This window comes from Tiliqua scincoides, chromosome 4 (genome assembly GCF_035046505.1).
Source record: "Tiliqua scincoides isolate rTilSci1 chromosome 4, rTilSci1.hap2, whole genome shotgun sequence".
Classification (NCBI taxonomy): Eukaryota; Metazoa; Chordata; class Lepidosauria; order Squamata; family Scincidae; genus Tiliqua; species Tiliqua scincoides.
Window position 1 is genome coordinate 220,786,181 of NC_089824.1, and position 20,183 is coordinate 220,806,363.

At 44.4% G+C, this 20,183-nt stretch overlaps 1 protein-coding gene across 1 annotated transcript in view; it reads right to left on the reverse strand.

The window, feature by feature from the left end:
- Positions 1 to 1,137: 1,137 nt before the first annotated feature.
- Positions 1,138 to 20,183, reverse strand: part of STK35 (serine/threonine kinase 35) — a 30,199-nt gene continuing 11,153 nt past the window's right edge. Inside the window, exons 3-4 of the mRNA XM_066625882.1 lie at positions 16,561 to 17,310; positions 1,138 to 6,989 (exon numbers count right to left, since the gene is read on the reverse strand). Coding sequence (XP_066481979.1) covers positions 16,598 to 17,310 — 713 coding nt within the window. The 3' untranslated portion in view covers positions 1,138 to 6,989; positions 16,561 to 16,597. The remainder of the gene's footprint in view (positions 6,990 to 16,560; positions 17,311 to 20,183) is intronic.

Here is a 20,183-nt window from a genome sequence, read left to right on the forward strand (position 1 = left end):
ACTAGACCTTGCCCCTGTTGTTCAGGTAAATGGTCATGCAGGCCAGGCTCACCCTTCCCTGCCTGCTGAGGGATAGCTACTTTTTGTGGGCAGTCACTGCTCCTCGTTGCCACTGGTGCTGCTGTTTCAAGCTGTGCCATTTGGAAACAGGGCCCAGATCACCTGGAGGTAGGCAGAGAATAGAGGAATGGCAAAGGGAGACACCTTAGAGGTTGATCTGAAAGGTTCATTGGGCTGGATGGGGCCTGCCAACCTCCTAAGAGAAAGGAAGCCAAACCAGCCCTGTGCACTTCTCTGCCCAGGCATACAAGCCTTTATCAAGGATCAGGAAATTCTGGGACTTGGGTAATGACGTACTTTTGCCTTTCCAACAGGGAGTAAAGGCTCTGAGAGGCGTTCAGAACTTCTGCGCCACCTTGTCTCTCATTTTTGCAATGCCACAAGGTATCTATCGCCTGAGTTTTCAATTGCAAGGTCCAGGAATTTGTTTTACATATTAAAAAAAAAAATCAGATTCTCCCAATGCTGGTTTCTGTGCCCAGTACCAACTTCTGTACTGGCTGGTCTTGCTGTGGAGTACAGAGAAGCTCAGCAATGCCTTTTCTTATCCGCAAATAATGCCATATCGATCTGAGTGGCAGAGAAAAAGTCACAGCTGGGTTTTGTTCTTGAAGCAGCGAGTCTTTGATTGCTGCATGTTTCTGCAGAACAGCCTCCTCCCTTCCTTGAATTAGCTCTGGGAAACACCCGCTGTCCTGCATCCGCCTTATCTACTAGTGGCCTTGTTTGGAGAAGGTTCCTCCTCTGATGGGTGCTCCCTGGATCCTATGGAGGACAGCTGAAACTGGACAAGGAATCCAAGCACCAAAAGCCAGCCCCCAGGACGCGGCCCGGCAAAGTGTATGGGCTGCTGCATGCACTTATCACCCTCCCCCCCCCCATTTTTACTTCATATCTCTGGAGGCTGCTGCATTATTAATACAAGACCTCTAAATTGTGTCCTCTGTGGAAAACAAAACCCAGCCCCAGTGGTCAAGAATGAGAGGACATTCCAAGCACTGTGCTGATCAAGTAACCCCCACCCCAGAGCATTGTCCAAGACAGAACCCCTGAAGACAAAAGGCAAAAGATGCTTCATTTTAAAACTGGGTATGGCTTTTACCCCATCCGCTAGTTTATTCACACAAACGTTTCTTTAATTTACAAAGCTGCTGTCATTCATACACAATCAGGGTTTCCACAGTGTTCAAGAATTTAAATACAATGTCGCACACCAATCCAAGTAAACCAAGTAGTTAAACACAACAACATGAAGTTGTTCACACACAGGTCCAAGATTACCAGCTTCTGTGCAAAGATATATACGCATATTTTTTTAAAAGACCAACAATGGAAACTGTGTGCTGGAGTTTGGGTTTAAGCCTTTCCCCATTAACCTCCAACTGAGTGCAAGAATCCCATGGCCAAACAGACCCCCAGTGAAGTGAACCTAAAGAGAAATTGGACCAAATGAAACCAGAGAGGAAGGTTTGGGTGGAGGCTGTGCCCTGCCACATCCAGAAATGGTGAGCCTGTGTGTGGGCTGTTCCACTTCAGACTGCAGGCAAGTGCTCACATGATAGAATGCTCTCCTACACACGTACAAAACATAACCCCCACACTCCCTGCTTTAAAAAAAAATCAGATAATCAAGGAACAGAGCTTTTAACCTTGTTTTCTTCCCACCATACCAATTTTCTGTGTTGAGGGAATTCCTTTTTGTGTGGGAAGAGCATTCTGTCATAAGTGTCTCCACTGACTGACCGTCTCAAGGAGAACTAGCTTCCTTTTCTGTTTGGCTTGTCTCGCAACTGCAAAGACAATCAGCACAGAAACTTCCATGTGAAGTGGCAAAGGGAAGCAAGGTGGCTTTTTCATCTCACTCACCAAGCACAGCCATTCTGTGAATTAATGTCTGGTACAAAAGCAACCCCGTAGTTCAAGACAGCGCATTGCCACAGCCACATAATTCCAGTCAGTGGAAAACTGCTGCTTGCATCAGGAAAGCTAGATAAACAGGGCAGGCAGAAGACATGGTCTGAGTTTCACAGAGCAACTGTTCGGGCATCAACAAAAAAGGCGAGGAAGCCAGTTCCAGGCACTGTGCCTTCTCAACTGTTAGCCTCTATTTCTCATTTATCTTCACAGGAATCATGGTGGTGGGGAGTCTAACTGCAACATGTAGTGAAGGATGTCACAATGGGGTTTAAACCCAGATTAGACAACTGCATATGTATGTTAAGGGGAAAAAAAAAACATTACAAGAAATTCACAGAGATGTATTCTCTCTCACTAGAAAAGAAAGGTTATTGCTCGTCAAAAACTCTGGCAGTGTTTGGAGGTGTCCGATATGCAGACTGCGATCCTGAGGTGACTAAGCCTTAAGGAAAAGAACCACTGTCATTGAGGGGATGCACCAGGTTTAGGAAGATATTGAAGGTATAGCCAAGGGGTAGAACTTTCTGGGATAGCAGACACACCTGACTAGGAGTGGGCTGACCTGCAAGATTTGCTTCTCAAAATGGAAGTGTGACTTTGACCTTCCTTGCCATTTGCTCTGCTGTTGCGCCATCAGCGCTGTCAGGCCTGAAGGGGCTCAACTAGGGCACATAATGGCACCTGAAATCAGCAAGCAACTCCTGAGTTGCCAGCCACATCAGGCTATGCTGCATCAGCAGCACTCAATCCTGACCCAGTGCAGTTGACCTCCCTTACACAGGCACATGTCTAAGAGTCCTCATAATAGAAGTACACCCACATCATAGAAACTAACTGTGGCCATCACTGCCACCTGCCACTAGCCAGTCAGGCACCTCAGGGCTCAATGGAAAGCTCTGCTGCCAGTAAAAGCTCTTCTAAGAAAATACAGACCCATCTCTTCTCAGCATGAGTTTGATAAGTGCTGGAGTAGTTTCTAGTGACAGTGGCTTTAGAACCTAGAGTTCCACGTCCCAGTTTTCCAACATTAGCACCATGTCCAAGAAACCTCAGGAGATGGCAGTCCCAGATCTTACAAATGCTACACGTAGCTGCTTGCAGAGAGTAAAAACTGCTAGCAGGGAACCAAGTGGTGAGAATACAGCTGCATAGTTCCAATTCTCTCTTTGAAGGGGAGTCCTCCATCTCAGGGCCGCACCATGGAGGCTGTGCATGGGCCACCCACCCCTTTCCAGCCTCAGAGCCTTCCCCAATGCTGAAGAGAATGTGCAGGGCTGTCACTAGTTACCACAAGTCAAGTATGGGCAGAGCACCAGAAACTAGGTTGAGAGAGGAAAACTAGACTGTGCCCTCTGTTGCGGGACAGATACACAGCAAAAAGGGACAGGCCGTTATCCTTCAAAGCAGGACTGCTGGAGAACGTTGTTCAGAGATGGGTCCAGCTGGTATGATACACCAGTTTTGATGCTGGACTCTCTCACAAGAATTCAAACAAAGAAAGAAGTGGGGGAAGGCTTTGAAATGGGCTGAAGCCATAAATGAAATTCATCCAATTGTCTTCCAGTCCCTGCTCCAGAGAAGAAGTTTGGTGAGTTCCAGCCAATGTGACCAATTGTAAACAGCAAAGAGAGATGTAAACAATTCAACACAACCTCCATGTCAGTCAGCCAAAAACCCCCCAGAACTTCGTGCCACAGAATGTCAGAGATATTGCTCAGCAACGTGTAAACCATTTCTACTCCAAATGCTTCCAGGCTAAAAGGGGTCTTGTTCCCCCAAATCAAGTAGAATTGGGAAACACTCATGTAAACACTGGGTAGGATAGTTGGGATCCCTGGGACCCCACAAATCTCAGCCAGAACCATTTCCTATTGCCTGAAAGACCACAATATAGTCACACAACCCAAAATGAGCTGGCAGCCAGGCAATGAGGAAGCAGGTCAGGCAGAAGTTGCCTTCAGAGAGACCAGTGTGTATGCTCCTTAAAAGAGACTGTGTCAGTTCCCTGTTTAGATGCTGTCGTGCTTAAAACGTGTGGTGGACTAGATATAGCAAGCAGAGAAGACGATCTAGGTTACTTCCAAAGAGCTTAGCAATATCCTGAGGGCCACCAGAAAGAAAGCTATCCCAAGCAAGAGAAAGGACCGAGGAGAAGGCAACATTTAGAACAACACTGGAATTAAAAAAGAAAAAGAAAAGCAACTCTCCTTCCTTAGCTAAACGTTGCCCCAGCAAAAATCCTTCATGCTTCCAGTAAGGCACTATGGTCTAGTTACCACCACAGAAGTACATGTCTAACAGCAATATGAACATATGGGGCAAGGGTGGGGGAGGAAAAGTGGTGATGTTGGCAATGACCAGGATGAGCTCAGCTGAGAATGTGCTGGCCTGCAGTGCTCTTTACAGGGACTGGGTCACTCAGCTTCAGAGCTCCCCATGAAGTGCAGAAGTGAAAAAGGTTACTCTGTTAGGGCTTCTGAGAAACACCCTGGAAATGTTGGCAAAAGGGTTCTTACTTTGTGCTCCAGTGAGGAGGAAGGAACACACACCAAACACACATGGAATGGCTCTACATTGGCTGTGCCACAGCATGTCACAGAAATGCAGGTTCTGTGCTGCAGCCTAATGCAAAGGTCACCCTGACTTCAGGGGTGGTGTCAATTCTTGGCTGACTCCAGTGTCCCAATCCCTCTGATCAGAGGGAGGCAGAAACCCTCAATACTCTCCCTTCTGCAGCCTTCTATGTTATGCCCACACCATCTGCCATCACTAGGATGAAGTCTTCTCTAGAGAAACGGTTTCAAATTGCCAGTCAATTGAGCTGCAAGTTCAAAGCAACTCTTCTATGAATCAGTTTGGAAGATTTTTTCCTCTCTATCTGCACATCCTCTTTGTTGTTTGAAAGATTCCTGTTGTGGTTATTAACATGGCTCTGTGGAACAGCAGCCATTCAGACAAATTGCTCAGCCAGACATGGTGGTTATGAGAATTTGACCACTTCAAGGTATGTTCACCTACCTGGAGCCCTCTGGATCCAATTGCCAAATCTGGTTAAAATTTATTCCTGGGCAGGAGGAACAAAGGGAACCTGAGTCCCTTGGAAGCTTCTAGTCACTAGAAGTGAATACCTGACAGTTCAAGGGCACTGCTGAGGGGCCATTGAAGAAGCGATGGCTGGGAGAGCAAGGAAGTTACAGCCTATGCCTAAGTTTATTGCAGGCAAAGAACTGAGGCCTCTTTGTAACAAATCCTTCCAATTTTCCTCTAGAACTTGGATCCATCACCACTATTTTTTGGGGGGGAGGGAGGAGAAGAAGGAGGTAAAGTTCCACACAAAATTATTGATGTGAGAAAATCCAGACAACATTCCCAGAACAAGACCCAAGAGGATGGTAGACTTGGAAAGCCACAAACAAGGCTTCTTAGTCACAAGTCACCATCCAGGGAAGAAGCACGTTTATGTACATTTGGTTGTAGCTGCCCATATCCCACAGAAGCATGTCACAACAGGTGGGGACAGAGGTAAAGAGCAGCACTCTAGGAATAAGGCACAGCCTTCTTTCCTGGCTCACATAGGATGGGGGGGGGGGAGGCTTCAAAGAACGACAATGCACAACACAGTATCTCTTCCAGAACTCACAAACACTGGGTATAGCTCCCAGTTTCAGTGGTTGTGAGAAGGTTTGCGGGTAACCCTGCAAGAGGATCACCGCTAAACTGCTGACTCCACTGTGTGACCTCGATCCTGCAGCTTCTTTCACCACAAGTCTGGGTGGTGCAAGGAAGCTGCCGCCGCATCTCTGTAGTTGTAAGAACCAAAATCAACTGAAAAGTATAAGAGCAGAATCTTCCCAAAGGGGAAATGGCAAGCTTAGTGTCAAAATCTACTCACATTTGGAAGAGGTCAGCTAGATCTATTATGGGAACAGTGCAATGCCAGGCAGCCAACTAGAAAGTGGATATTTAGCTCAGCAAGAGTGTTTTAAATCCGGTGACTGTAGCGAGAGGGCCTAATATGCGAGGACAGATTTTTCCCAGAATGTACAACAAACCCTAGGAACAAGGAAGGAAGTGTGCTTTATATTCCCATTTACAGCTCTAGGTAAGATCTACCAAAAGAATCCCAAAGCAACTTCAAAGCTGAAAACACAGCCAAATTAAGGGAGCCCCATATCAAGGGATCAGCTTGTTTCAAACTCTTGGTCTCTTGAGTTATAACACCAAATTGGCCACCTGCCCTTGGCAGGTGCAAGCTCTGAGGCGCAAACAGGTAACCTGCATGCAGAAAACTGCTGCTGCCGCCACCTTTCATCCACATGCCACTGTGTTCTTGACTTGTGAAATTTGGTACATCACCACAATTTCGTCCCTCTTATAATTATCACACAGCTATCAATTATCTGGCCACCCTGAGGGTAGTTTCCTGCTTTAATAAGCATCATGCTTCTTGCTGCCAAGTTCCACTGGTGAAGAACACTCTTAAAGGGGACAGGGAGAACAGTGTCTACCCCACTTCTGACCACAATTTGGACTGGTGGTTCTTGCTTTTTGTTTCCTACTCTAGAGGCTGAGCATCAGTCACCAGATGAGACAAACTGTATTTAGCCATAGGCCCGAAAGTCCTCACTGAACCTCTCCCTGCTAAACAGCACTAAGAATGTCTAATGCACATCTTAGTTCAGAACTCCCATAGCTAGCAGCAGAAAAAAATGCTCTGTAGATTTTTTTCAATATGTTGTTTATGTTAGAGGAAATTCTCCAGAAGTACCTGCACAGATTTTGCTGATCAGCGAAGCTGAATGGCATAAGGTAGATAAGGGGAAAATGCAAATTTTATTATGCTAACAGCCTCATAATAAAATGAGTTATGTCAGTCCCTGCCCTTATGTCTCATGTAATTAAAAAAAAAAATCTCAGAACTTCACGTTGCCAGAGATCTTGATGTTCAGACTGGACCATTCTCAGCTCTCCTCTGTGCACATAAGCAGACTGTAGGTCCCCAGTAAGAAATCCTGAAAGAAAGAAAAGCAATTATAAAATACTGATTTCTGCGTGTCTCCAAATCCTTTGAATTTCTATGGTTCAAGCAACTAGACCTGATAAAAGCACTTCTTGGATGCCAAAACCAAGTAGGGTTATTCTTTCACCATTTATTAGTGAAAGAAAACAATTAAAAAAAAGAAAAGAAAAAAGTTGTATACATGCACACATTACAATAATATTACAAAGATCAATAAGAAAAGTTACACTAACTTATGGTATAGCAACTTATGTTTATAAATTTACATTACAATATCTGAATCCAGACATTACAGCACTCTGCATACACCCTAAAAATGGTTTCCAAATATCCACAAATTTGTCCATTTGTAGGTGTCATTGATACACTCAAATGCTCACAATATTAAAAGATTTTCAACCCACTGGGTTGTACCAGGAAGGTACTTACCCTTCCAATGTTTCAGTGTCAGTCTTTTACCTGGTGGGGTTACTCAAACACTAGCTTCCATGTGTACAACTAGAGCACAAGTTGTACAAAGCCTTATCCAAAATGACGCATCAGTGCCACACAACTTGCCCTGCACAGTTCCAGTTCTACTTGCTCCCTTCATTCCTTCACCTGCCTGCTCCCTCCCGGATGTACAAGTAGGTGGAAGGTTTGGGTCTCCTCCTCTCCTTTCCACCTCAGTGTTGTTGGGCAATCCGAATCTCCCCTACTCCACTCCCATTCCAAATGTGCACACCAAAGAAAACACACAACACTGAAGCAAGGGGTGTGTGTCACACACTTCCGTTAAAAGCGACATGCAACTCAGCAGCAAGGCTTGTGGATGGGCACTTCTGCACTGCTGGGTGGGAACAGGGATCTGTGCAAAAGTTTCCCACTCCAGAAAGGGAGGGGGAAAAGTCAGATTTTGCATCCATTCCCTCAGTGTTGTTTTCTCCAAAGAAAAGGGGGGGGCAAGAGAAGAGAACTCTCCAAGGAATTGAACTCCTTTGAAGGGCTGGGTTGCCACAAAAACTTGGAGCAGGTAGCTTTTGTGGGAGGGAAAGGTTGCACTCCGTTGTTTGTTTTCAGTGGGTGGCGAAAATAAATTCTTGTTTAATTGTGCTGGGACATACATGCAGCTCCTGCATCTGGGTGAATGAGAAAAAATGAAAAACCTGCCTATGACACTGGAGCTGTGGGGGGGGGGGCACTATTTTACCTGAAGAGCTATTAGATGAGAATTGGGAAATATCAGAACCCACTTCTGAGTGGAGAAAGGGCAAGCTGCAGAGGCATTTTTAGTATATTTCCAGTGGAATGAATAAAAAATTACCAGGCCCTTAGTGGAGAGTGTTTGAGAAGCAGTTTATAGTGAGTAGGATATGGGGGAGAGAACAGACTGATGCTCAGCAAGAAAGCCAGCAGGATAGTTGTTGATCATCAGGCATTACACACAATTGTTTTTGCTTTTAGCTTTTTAGCACTTCTCAGACAGCAAACCTCATCTCTTCATTCATTTCACTACAATTACTGCTTTGTGAATGCAAGTGAAAATCAATATACAAATATTAGTTTGTTACTATTAATATTTATATACCACTTTTCAACAGAAAGCAGTTCACAAAGTGGTTTACATAGCTAAATAAAAGGATTCCCAGTCCCCAGAGAGTTCATATTCTGAAAAAGAATGTAAAAAAAGATACCAGCAATAGCCACTGGAAAGACTCCATGCTGGGGTAAATATCCTTTTATAGCTGCACTTTATTTTAAGAGCACTTTGCTGCCAAGATATCTATTTTATCCTATGTCTTCCATCCACCCATCCCTAGATCTGTAGTCATTGGTTTCACTGCTTTTTTTGTTTCGTTTTATGGTATATGATTTTTGACCACTTGTGTTTACTACATGAATTCTCATTGTTCTGAAACATGCAGACTGGCCTTCAGTGGACTATGGCCACCAAATGTAGTCGCATTTTTCATTTCACAATCCTAGATTTCAGTAGTTGTAAAAGTGCACAATTCCAGGTTGCTAAATGGAAAGAGTCCCTTTCCTTTTTAAATCACAGAAAAAGACAAGCTTTGCCATCACCATGGAGGCCTTCAGACCCTTGCAGCCTGGCTAGAAACACAAACAGGCATTAAAGTCAATTACTGGGTTCATACCTCCTGCCCCTTGCCTCTCTTCCCTGACACAATACACTGAGGTCTCAAGGGGAGGTAGGTTTGGGTTAGCTCTTGCTTTAGCATTCAGGTTCAGTAGCTGAGCTTCATGGGACAAAACCTCCAGTGGAACTCCCAATTAGTTGAAGGACACCTTAACTGGAAAACAATCATTAGAACATGTGACAATTAGCAATGGATTTTCTCAGGCTCTAATTTTCTTGTTGGATTTGGCAAGGGTGCTTCTGAAACTGGAGCTAGATAAAGATAAAATTGGCCCCTGAAGAGAAGGGTTCAGCTGGGTCTGCTGTAATTAGAACATTGTTCAACAGAGTAGACAATCGATTTTATGGAATCCACTGAGACAGGGGCAGAAACAGCAGGTAAATTTCTGACTAAGACACTGTCTGAAGAAATACAGAGGCTCTCACATTGATGACATTGCTTCAGTAGCTTCTATTTGTATTTAAATGCACTGGTCTGTGTCTGTTTGGCACTGCTATGATCCCCCCACCACAGAAAGCCATATCTTGAAAGCTTAAAAAAGAATTTGGGGAAGGGGCTTGCAGGACTTTTATTTTTCTCTCTTCCCAAGTCTATTCGCATCTGTTATCACCTCAGTCCTTGTCCAGGAAATAAGGATTATACAAAACACGCATATTTCATTTTGCATATAGACTAATTGTAATATAGATTAATTGCATATGGACTACAGATTGGCTGGTTGTGCTTGTGTCTGCTCTGACCAATCTGCCATCTTGCATCGGAAGTCAACTTCCTATTCATTACTTGATCATCACACATCATGGATGGGGTATGCAGCTCAGTGATGGAGTACAAGCCTTGCACAGAGATGGTCCTGCAGAGCTGCTGCCAGTCAGAGTGGAATGGATTTGGCTAAACTAATCACACAATCTTATGCAACATAAGGCAAATTTATGCCTGTGGTTCAGACTATATGAAAGTAGACAGGATTCTGTCAACAGAATCACAGCAAGCAAACTCTGCACCTGCAAGAAACAGAAGGCCACTGCAACGCATCCTCCCAAGAATTCTGCCTGTGTTAGAAAACATTGCCCATCTGGGAGCCAGAGCACTCAAACAACACACGAGCCTCTTCCATGCGTGCAAGACTGGCACTTTGCTCAGAAGCAAACACAGGGACGGTCAATGTGGCACGTCCATGTCGATTATGTAAGCAGCAGCCTCTTCTACTGCAGCTGTTCTTTTGATGGGGGTTCACCACTGGCTCAGTCCCTAGCTGGGGGTGAGATGGGAGACCAAAGAGTGCTTGAAGAGGCAGCTTGAAATAAATAGCTAGAGGGTAGGTCTGTCCCCTCACAGCATTTATTACACTTGGATTTACAATTTTGAAGAGATGTGCAGGACGGATTTTCCCCAGAGGGCACAGCCTGGTTATGCAACTCAGCAGCATCATGTTAGTAGAGCATGAGTGATCACAGATGGCAAGAAACAGACTGCTCGGGGGAGGGGGGAGAAAGATGAAGAAGATATTGGATGGAGAAATCAGGACCTTTGCAAATGGTTGTGGGGGTTTCCATGTGAAACCCCCACAAGCTCACTGTGGGGCACAGCACAGGTAGTGCTGTGTAGCACTACCTCACTGTGGCAGCCATCTTGAATGCCCAACACACTCTTTACACTGGGCTTCAAAGCATGGAAAGATGCGGTACCAGCCAAGAGACACTGGATACATTTCAGTCTTCAATACCACAGTGGCCACCTGAAACACTGTCATGGGGACACTCCGGCAAACTCCAAAAGGAGGCTGCTGTATCTTCTACCCTGGGGGAAAAAAGTATCTGTTGACTGAAGGGCACCATCAGAATGAAGAAACAGCTTTGGATCGGAGGATTCAGGGCTTTCCATAGGATTTTCAACACACTTTTTTGCTATGCTATACACCACCTCTGTCTTTCTACCTGAACTCTTTAGGGTAGACATAAGCTTCTCTTAAGTCTTGTAGACAGAGGATAATTTTTGTTTTATTTTGATGTTCTACACCAAAAGCCATTAGAGGGACATTTGAGGGGAAGTTTTCTTCCGACATGTAAAGGCTATGTCAATAAGAAGGACCTGACCAGGCCTAAGGTCCACCTAGCCCAGTATTCCATTTCCCACAGTGGCCAACCAGATGCTTCTATGGAGGCAAAAAATGGGACACAAAGGGAAACCACTCCCTCCTACTATTGGTCCCCGCAGTTGGTGCTCCTGGGCACACTGCCTCTAAACCCGACAACAGTTTGTAGAGGGACTTTAGCCCTCATTACTAGTAGCCATTGCTAGGTTAGTACTCTATGAGTTTGCCTAATCCCCTTTTAAAGCCATCTAGGTCAGTGGTCTTCAACCCTTTTCATGCCACAACCGCAATCAAGTATGAGACTGGGGACTCACTGTCGATCCTGCTCCCCTACTCAGAACCCTATCCGCCCAGCGCTACCCCCATTGCTGCCCACTCTCCACCCCTCCCAGCACTGTTCACTGCAATCAGAAAAACTCAGCATGAAGCCTGGCACTAGAGAAAGCTATTTTAGCACAATTGCCAAGAACCTGAGCAGGACTGAGACACATCTCCTGGTACGTGAAGGGATACACCAGATGCCTCCCCCTTTAACCTGGTGGTGCTCTAGTTCAGAGGACTTAAAACCATTTTCATTCCTGTAAGTTGCAGCAACCCTACAACTGAGGCTTTGTGACCCCATTGGGTTCGAGGCTCCAAGGTTGAAGAACAATGATCAATCACCATCACCACATCTGGTTGACAATGAATTCCGTAAGTATGTCACATGCTATGCAAAATGCTTCCTTTGCCTCAAATCTCCTGCCAATCAACTTTCAACTGATAACCCTGGGTTCTAGTGTAAGGAGAGTGAGAGGTTTCTCCATCTATTATTTATACTAGGCATAATTTACAGGTCTCTTTTACATACCCCTCCAGCCTTTTATCATAGGGGAAGCCCTTCTCATCTCCAGATAATTTTGGTTGCTCGTCTAGCACTATATTATCCTTTCTGAAATGTGGAGAGCAGCACTGCCCACAGTACTGTAGTCTCAGTGCACTATAGATGTGCATGCAGGAAGTCTGTCAGTACTCTTAATTCTACCTAGGATAGAGTTTGCTTTCTTCACAGCGTCTCACAATGTTTTCATTGAGTTATTCACCACAACCAAGATTCTTCCTGGTTAATTACAGTACTGTTGAATCAGCTCCCAGGTTTCAGGCTAAATACCAGAAAGGGCCACAGCTCGGGGGAGTAGCGCATACTTTGTAGTTAGTGTCGCAGATCAACTTGTTGGCCCCTCTATACTAAAGAGGCAAACCAGTTAGTATAGAAAATCTGTGTGGAAACCTGTCAGCTAAACACAGACAGTGCTGGGCCAATGGTCAGGCTGAGTAACAAGACAGATACATTATGTTGCAGATAAGTTCATTTTTGAAGAGCAACCATTTGCAACTGGATTTTCCAGAAGCCAACAGTCGCTGCTAGGAAACATCCCTCATAACACTCTTATCTAAGAACATTCCAAACTGGTGCACATCATCTTTTATTTAACTCCTGGAATGCATGCTGGAGGGTAAGGTAGTCCCAACAGCTGCAGGAAATCAGAACCCAAGGCTGCCAGAGCACCTTTCATAATGATTCTCATCTGGCTCTATCCAGGAAGGTTATTCTAGCACATGGAGCTACAAGAGAATCACTCCTGGAAAAACAATTCAACAGTCGTACACCAGTTTATGCCCACACATCCACCAGCTAATGCAGTCTTATCAATTACATATTGTTAGAGTCCTGTGAAGTCCTTAGAAATCTTTCTATTTCTGCAATCTCAGAAAAAAGAGGGTTATTGAACATCATAAGGGCCTTATGATGTTCAATAACCCTCTTTTTTCTGAGATTGCAGAAATAGAAAGATTTCTAAGAACTTCACAGGACTCTAACAATATGTAATTGATAAGACTGCATTAGCTGGTGGATGTGCGGGTAATGTGCAAATTACCCATGTGGGTAATGTGCAGAGATCATTAAATTTTTTTTTTAAACTATCAGACATTTGTATACAGGTTACCAAAACTTCAAGTTACCAAACTTCTAGGGCAGTTCACACAACCCAATCCAGCATGCCACAAGTTCTGCAGGCATTTCCTAGTCTCTCTTTGTTACCTCTATCCTTCAGCTACTCGAATTTGAGTAGCTACTACTCATGTTGCTACTTGGCAAGAAGCAAGAGTTGCTTTTCATGCCTGTTTTTCTTTTTTAAAGGCCTAGATGCCTTTAAAAGGGGATTGGACCAATTTCTGGAGGAAAAATCCATTATGGGTTACAAGCCATGATGTGTACGTGCAACCTCCTGATTTTAGAAATGGGCTATGTCAGAATGCCAGATGCAAAGGAGGGCACCAGGACGCAGATCTCTTGTTATCTAGTGTGCTCCCTGGGGCATTTGGTGGGCTGCTGTGAGATACAGGAAGCTGGACTAGATGGGCCTATGGCCTGATCCAGCAAGGCTGTCCTTATGTTCTTAAATTCTACCCTTAACGTTCTGCAAATAAATACTGGTTGGAGTTATGCTGCTTTTGTGGAATGGAAAATTAATGGGCTCACTAGGCACCTATCACTTTGTCAGCCACAGCATTCAGCTACTATAATAGCATTTTGGAAGGTCCCTTGAAAACTACCACCATTTTCCAACATTTTCAGCCAAGCTCTTTGGCTGTGTGCAAACCTTAGTAACAGATTCTGTTTGTAATGGTTTTGCAACAGGTTCAAGTGCGTAAGTGTTTTGCAGGCAATCCCTGAATAGGAGTAATTTCTAACTCCAGAAATTAGATTTCCATTATTGCCTTGTTTCAGATCTGGTGTACGAAGCAGATGGAGAGAACCAAACTTCCTTCAGCCAGGCATTATGGCTCAGTGAGGGATAGCTATTCTACAAGCTAGTTCCTTCTCTGCAAGGGGTTCCTGTCTGCTTGCTGCAGTAGCCGAGAAGGGTAACTTGCCTGTGCGTGCATGCACCTCACAGCAAGAGCAGGACGGCCCTTGCTCAGGCCTGGGAACAGGAAACAGAACAAGACCAACTACATTCCATATTGGTGAAGCCAAGAAACAGGGAAACATCTACAAAGAAGTCCACTGGGGAGGCAACAGATCTCCAGCACGAACAGTTGCATGGATAAACTGTACAAGCCCCCCCCCCCCAAAAATGGTTCTACAACATTAGATGAAGGACTGAAGAAGGTCCAGTTTTTAGGTTTACTATTCACAATTTTGAACTTAAAATGCTCAATTCAGTAATGAGAAAATCCACCTGCTTACTGTTCTGAACTAGGTAAACGTGAAACAGAGCAAGGCAGGCAAGCCTAAAGGCTGAACTTATTGTACAGCAAACAATGGCCACAAGTCACTTCTCTCTCTGCCCCAAAAGTCTGGAAGCAGTTATCCAAGAGCCCTATGGGATCAGACCAAAGGTTCCTCTAGTCCAGTGTCCTGTTTTCCATAGCAGCAAGCCATGTACCTCTGGGAAGCCTAGAAGCAGCAGGGTAGGAAGGCAATAGTTCCCTTTCCCCACCATTTGTTATTTGAACATGGAGCTTCCATTTAGCTATCCTGGCTTAATACTACTTAGTATTTGTACAGCGCTTTCGAAGTCCTTCACACGAATTATCTTGCTACAATTCTTTTAATAATCTTATAAGTAGAGGTGTGATTTTTTTTTTTTTGTGACAAAAATAAGAAGTGCAGAAAGTGGTGTTATGTGTTTTATTCCAAGGGCACACATTTATAAATTATCATCACTTTATAAATGTACTAGGTGTGTCATATAGGGGGTATAGTGTCAGCAGATGTAACCACAGTCATTACCCATGCACCTCAGTCATTACCCATGTCCTCAGTCCAGTCCAAAGTGACCAATATGTAGAGGTGTTAGAAACCAGTTTTATTTGTTTGCAGATTTTGGTTTTTTATGTTTTTAGACACAAAAATGAGAAGTGCAGAAAGCAGTGTTATGCATTATTATTTCACTGTACCAAAAAATCCACACCTCTACTTATAAGGTATGTGTTAGCCTCATATTGCAGATGGGGTGGGCTGAGAGGGAATTGCTTGCATAAACCCATCCAGCGAGGTCATGGCAGAGATGTGATTCAAACTGTGGAAGTCTCAGTTCATAGCTTTATACTACATCTGTTCTATGTGGGAGTAAAAGAAAACACATGGAGCACCAAAAATGGCTCAGTAGGCAAGTCCTTAAGGCCCTATACATCACAGGTTCTCCCTCAACTTGCACTTCATTCTCACAAAAATATTTTTTGGGAACTCACTACTTCTTTTGGGGCTCTACAACATTAATGGGATACAAGGAGAATGAAGCTTCCAAGAGCAACAACCTGCTCCAAGAAAAAACCCTCTTGGCACAGGAGCCTGGCATCAAATCCACAGTTGCAGAATGAAAAACAACATGTAAGGAAGAGATACAACCACAACACATGTGGCTGACAAACTGAAGTATGCCTTACCCCTTTATGGCATCCCAAGAACAAGGACCTGCTTTTTGGTAGTTCAATATGCTTTCCTTTCATGTCATTCAGTATGTACACCATCTGGCTTGTTCAGCTAGAAATGAAGGGAGCTACTGTATGAACAGCTCTACTAACTGACATAGCACTAGAGCTCAGCTGGAACAGAGTCCAGTGTTCTGGTTGACCACTATAGATAACTGATCTCTGACAAGCCCAAAAGCAGGGTACAAAAGGTAAGGGAGAGACCAGTTCTCCATGAATTTGTTTAAACCACTTTTCAAACTATCGCCACATCTCAGTTGAATTACACCTCACGTGAAACACTTTTATTTTTCATGTCCGGTGCTTTCTGCCAATCAATCTTATGAGGTGACCCAGAGTTCTAGTAAGGGGATGACCCCTAGTTCTAGTATGGAGAGAAGAGGGAGAAGACACACTTCTCTACCTTTTTTCCCCATGTCATGCATAGTTTAATAAGCCTCTATCATCTCCTCCTTTGGCCACATTTTTCTAAACAAGTATAAAGCAAAACATGATCAGCATTAGAATACTGTTTTAAGCTTTCTGACGAACTGTTATTTAAAGTTAAGGAAAGAATTAGGCAAGGGCGGTAGTTCTCAAACTTTTTCAACAGGCAGCTCTTGTGATCTACTGGGTCACTAGCCTCCCTGTTAGGGCTATAGTCCTATATACTGTATAGGGCAGCTGGTTTTTAGTGAGAATTCCGTGGCTCCCCAAGGAGCCATGGCCCCCAGTTTGGGAACTACTGGGCAAGGGACATAAAAGTTCTACCAAGGGAAAAGTAAATAGCACTGTGAAGCTTAAAATACAGGCCTCTACTGCCCCACTAAGTTGTGCTTTTAGTAGAAGAAAAACCACAAAGCGCTTACCCCAATTTTCAAAGCACGCAAATGCTTTGACCTGAGTTTAAGCAGCACAAGTAACCTGGTCCATCCTGGATTCAAGCTCAAAGGCATCTGGTCGGTCCTGTGGGTTAGCAGCCAACATGTCTTTCAAGAGCTGCTTGATTCCCTCAGACATGGAAGTCCTGCGTTTCTGTGGGATGTGCAACTCCATCTTTGGATTTTCTAGCAGCGCCTCCCCGACGGGTACAATCTCAGTTCCCTGCTTGATGTAGGTTCCCAGCAGCTCTTTCTTGGTCTCAGCATCAATGAATGTTATCCTCTCAATCATTGCCCAGATGATGATGCCCAGGGCAAAGATGTCTGCCTTGGCAGTGTAGTGTCCCTCCCAGACCTCGGGAGCCATGTAGAAATCTGAGCCGCAGGCAGATGACAGCCAGTATTTGTTCACATTCACATTTTTGTTATCATTCCCCCCGTCCTTGCCTCGAGCAGTCAAGCCGGCACATACCTTGCTGAGGCCAAAATCTGCCACCTTCAGAATAGGAGCACCAGATTTCTCCGTGATCAGGATGTTGTCTGGCTTCAGGTCCCTGTGCACAATGTGGTTCTTGTGAAGGAAGGCAATGGCACTTGTCAGCTGAAGCATAAAACTTTTATTGGTGGCTGGGTCTGGTCTGCGCGAGAGAATGTACTGGTTCAGATCTCCCCCTTCACAGTATTCCATGACAAACCAGAGATAACAGGGTTCTTCAGCATAGCCCAAGATCCGCTCACCTTGCAAGTGGCAGGGAGAAAGAACAAAAAGGACAAGGAAAAGTTACTCCATAGGCAAGACAGACAGGTACCCAAGATGCATCACAACTTGCAGAACATACAACAGAGCATTGCACTAGGACTCCTCTCCAACTGCACCCTGTCAATTCAGTACAGTTCTGTGCAGAATTCTTAACCTACAGTGTGAATCTGGCTACTTTCCAGCTCCTGTAGATAATAAAGGATAGGGAAACCTTAGGTGCCCAATCACTAGAGCCAAAAGACATTTTAATGGTATCAAGAAATGCTGAATTTTTTTTTCCAACTTTGCAAGCACGCCCACTGTGGTCACCTTTAGAGCAAGACTGTATGCAGAGGTCCCTTGAGAATGTCACAGAAAAGTGAGCAGTGCTTGTGGACGTGAACTTGGTGGAAATGCAAATTCTCTATGACAAGAGACGCAACAGTGTCAGTGTTCAGTGGTGGGGGTAATAGAGCCAGCACCATCAGCTCAGCAAGTTTTCTAGTGACTAGAAGGTGATAAATAGATGATAAGAAAGTACCTTGCCTGAGGCAGAGCCAGGACACACAGTAATATTACAGGAAATTTGGATAGAGGTAAGCTAGTTTTTTTTTTGGAGGGGGGAGAAGCAGGCATGGAGAACACCACAATGTGGTGGTTTAAAGTGTCCTTGGTCAATCTGAAATGCCTGCCTTGACTCTAGGTAAGCTTAGTCTGCTATTCTCTGCCATTTCACCCCTGCAAATACATCAGCCTGTTTGCTGTGTTCAGGAAGCAAGGCTTGGCTTCACAGGCATCCCAATGAGTCCAGAAAAAAAGGACACGAGACTGACAATGTTGTGGCATCTTGATAAGCAATCCAAACCTATCACTTAAGAATGCCTCTTAGGGCACACCCTCACATGTTTAACCAGGAGTAAGCTACATCAAGTTTAGTCCTGGTAGGTATGCTTAGGAGTGCAGCCTTCAGTTATTCACATACACAGGGGTTATTATAGTGAGAGCACAGATATCCCCCCCCCAAAAGCAATGGTGAATCTGAATTGCCTCCTTTTGAGCTCTTCCAAAACTCCAACATATTGTCACTCTACCATAAAGCAAGCTAAGAATTTTAGAGCGGAGACCTAGAAAACACAGGGAGACAACAAACAGAACTTCCAAAGAGGTGAAGCCAACTATTATAGATCAAAGCCAGATACAAACAGCTACTAACAGCGGCTTCTAGACTGGGGAATGCTGGTTATTTGCATAAACAAGTCTGTCACTATGACTATTGCTATGGTAAGTGAAAGTCACATCACAATTTGGCTGTCCTGCCCTGTCAACAATGAATTGAGAAAATCTTTTAAAAGAGAAAAATGAGGTCACAAAGGGTGTGATCTCTTAGCCTCCAGGACCAATAAGGGCTTCGCTCTTAAGGAACCTCTTTCAAGTTCTGGGCAAAATATCTACACAACAGGAGGCAAACTCTCTCCAGCTCCTCATCCCAGGAGGGATGAGAGAAAACACTCTTGATGTACTCAAAAAATCAAACCAAAAAGAGAAGTAAGATATGTCCAACAAAAACCAACAGTCAAGTGACCTTATCTAGTTAAGAGGTTAATGACTTTATCAGTAATTCATGTTTCCATTTTGTTCTATTAAAACTTCCCAAAAGTAGGCTAGTTGCTATATTGTGGTCACTGCTTTGTCAGTCCTTAGCCATAAACTTTTGCTTGGGATCGCAAAGAATCAATGAACGTGTTTTGGTAAGGAACTGGTCCTTGGCATGCTTACAGCAATCAAGTTCACCATTATTGCAGGAGTATCCTGGAGACATTCCTAATAGATCTGTTTAGAGGAGCTCAGTTCCAAAAAAGTAAGATCGCGTAAGATGGCCAGTGAGTTTCCAGCCCCCAGACAATTTTTGTTACAGACATGGAACACAGGTCCAATGCATTAGGTTGAACAGAGCTGAAAGTGTTGACAGTCATTGTTCAAGTCAACACAGGAACCTCTTTTGCCCTGCTGTTATCTCTAATTATGAGAGAATTAAACAGATTGTGAAGATATCTGAGGAACTACAAAAGACTGCAAAACCTACTACTGGAGATACAGAGTCCAATCCTATCCAACTTTCCAGCACCGGTGCAGCCACAACGCAGCCCTGATGTAAGGAAACAAATGTTCCCATACCTTGAGGAGGCCTCTGTGACCACCTTCCCACCACAGGATGCAGTGCATGCCCCATTGGCACAGATTTACTGGCACTGGAAAATTGGATAGGATTTGGTCCACTGTCAGATGTGCCTACACACTCTGAGCAAAGCTGCCTTTATCATACATACCACCTTCACACATTCAGAACTACGAAGTATCTCCGCACATTAAGACTTCACAATCTCCTTGCTACTGTGAAAACAAATAGCTTCTGTTTTAATGAATTTATGCAATATTTCAGAAAGAGTTAATGTAGAGCAAGGCCACTTGTTTTTCTGCAACTCTTAAAAGTACAACTTGCTTAAAAGTAAAATATTGCAAAAAATTGCATTTTCCTAATGTTTAAGATTAGCTTTACCATGAAGTAGGTCCTAAATGTTAGGTGAGAAGTCCCTCCCTGGGAGGCTTGGCTAGCTCCCTAACAGGTCTGGTTTTACCATTTAGTTTAAACAATTTTATTTTAAACAGACATCTGCTTAATTAGTGCCCCTGTGCTGTATTGCCTTTATGTCCCTCTAATTCAGGGGTGCCTGAATGCTGGCCTGGGGGCCATCTGCAGGCCTCAATCAGGCATGCAGGGAGACCCCAGTTTTCAATGAGCCTGTGGCCCTCCAGAGACTTGTTGGAGCCCGTGCTGGCCCGACACAACTACTCTCAGCGCGAGGGCTGACCG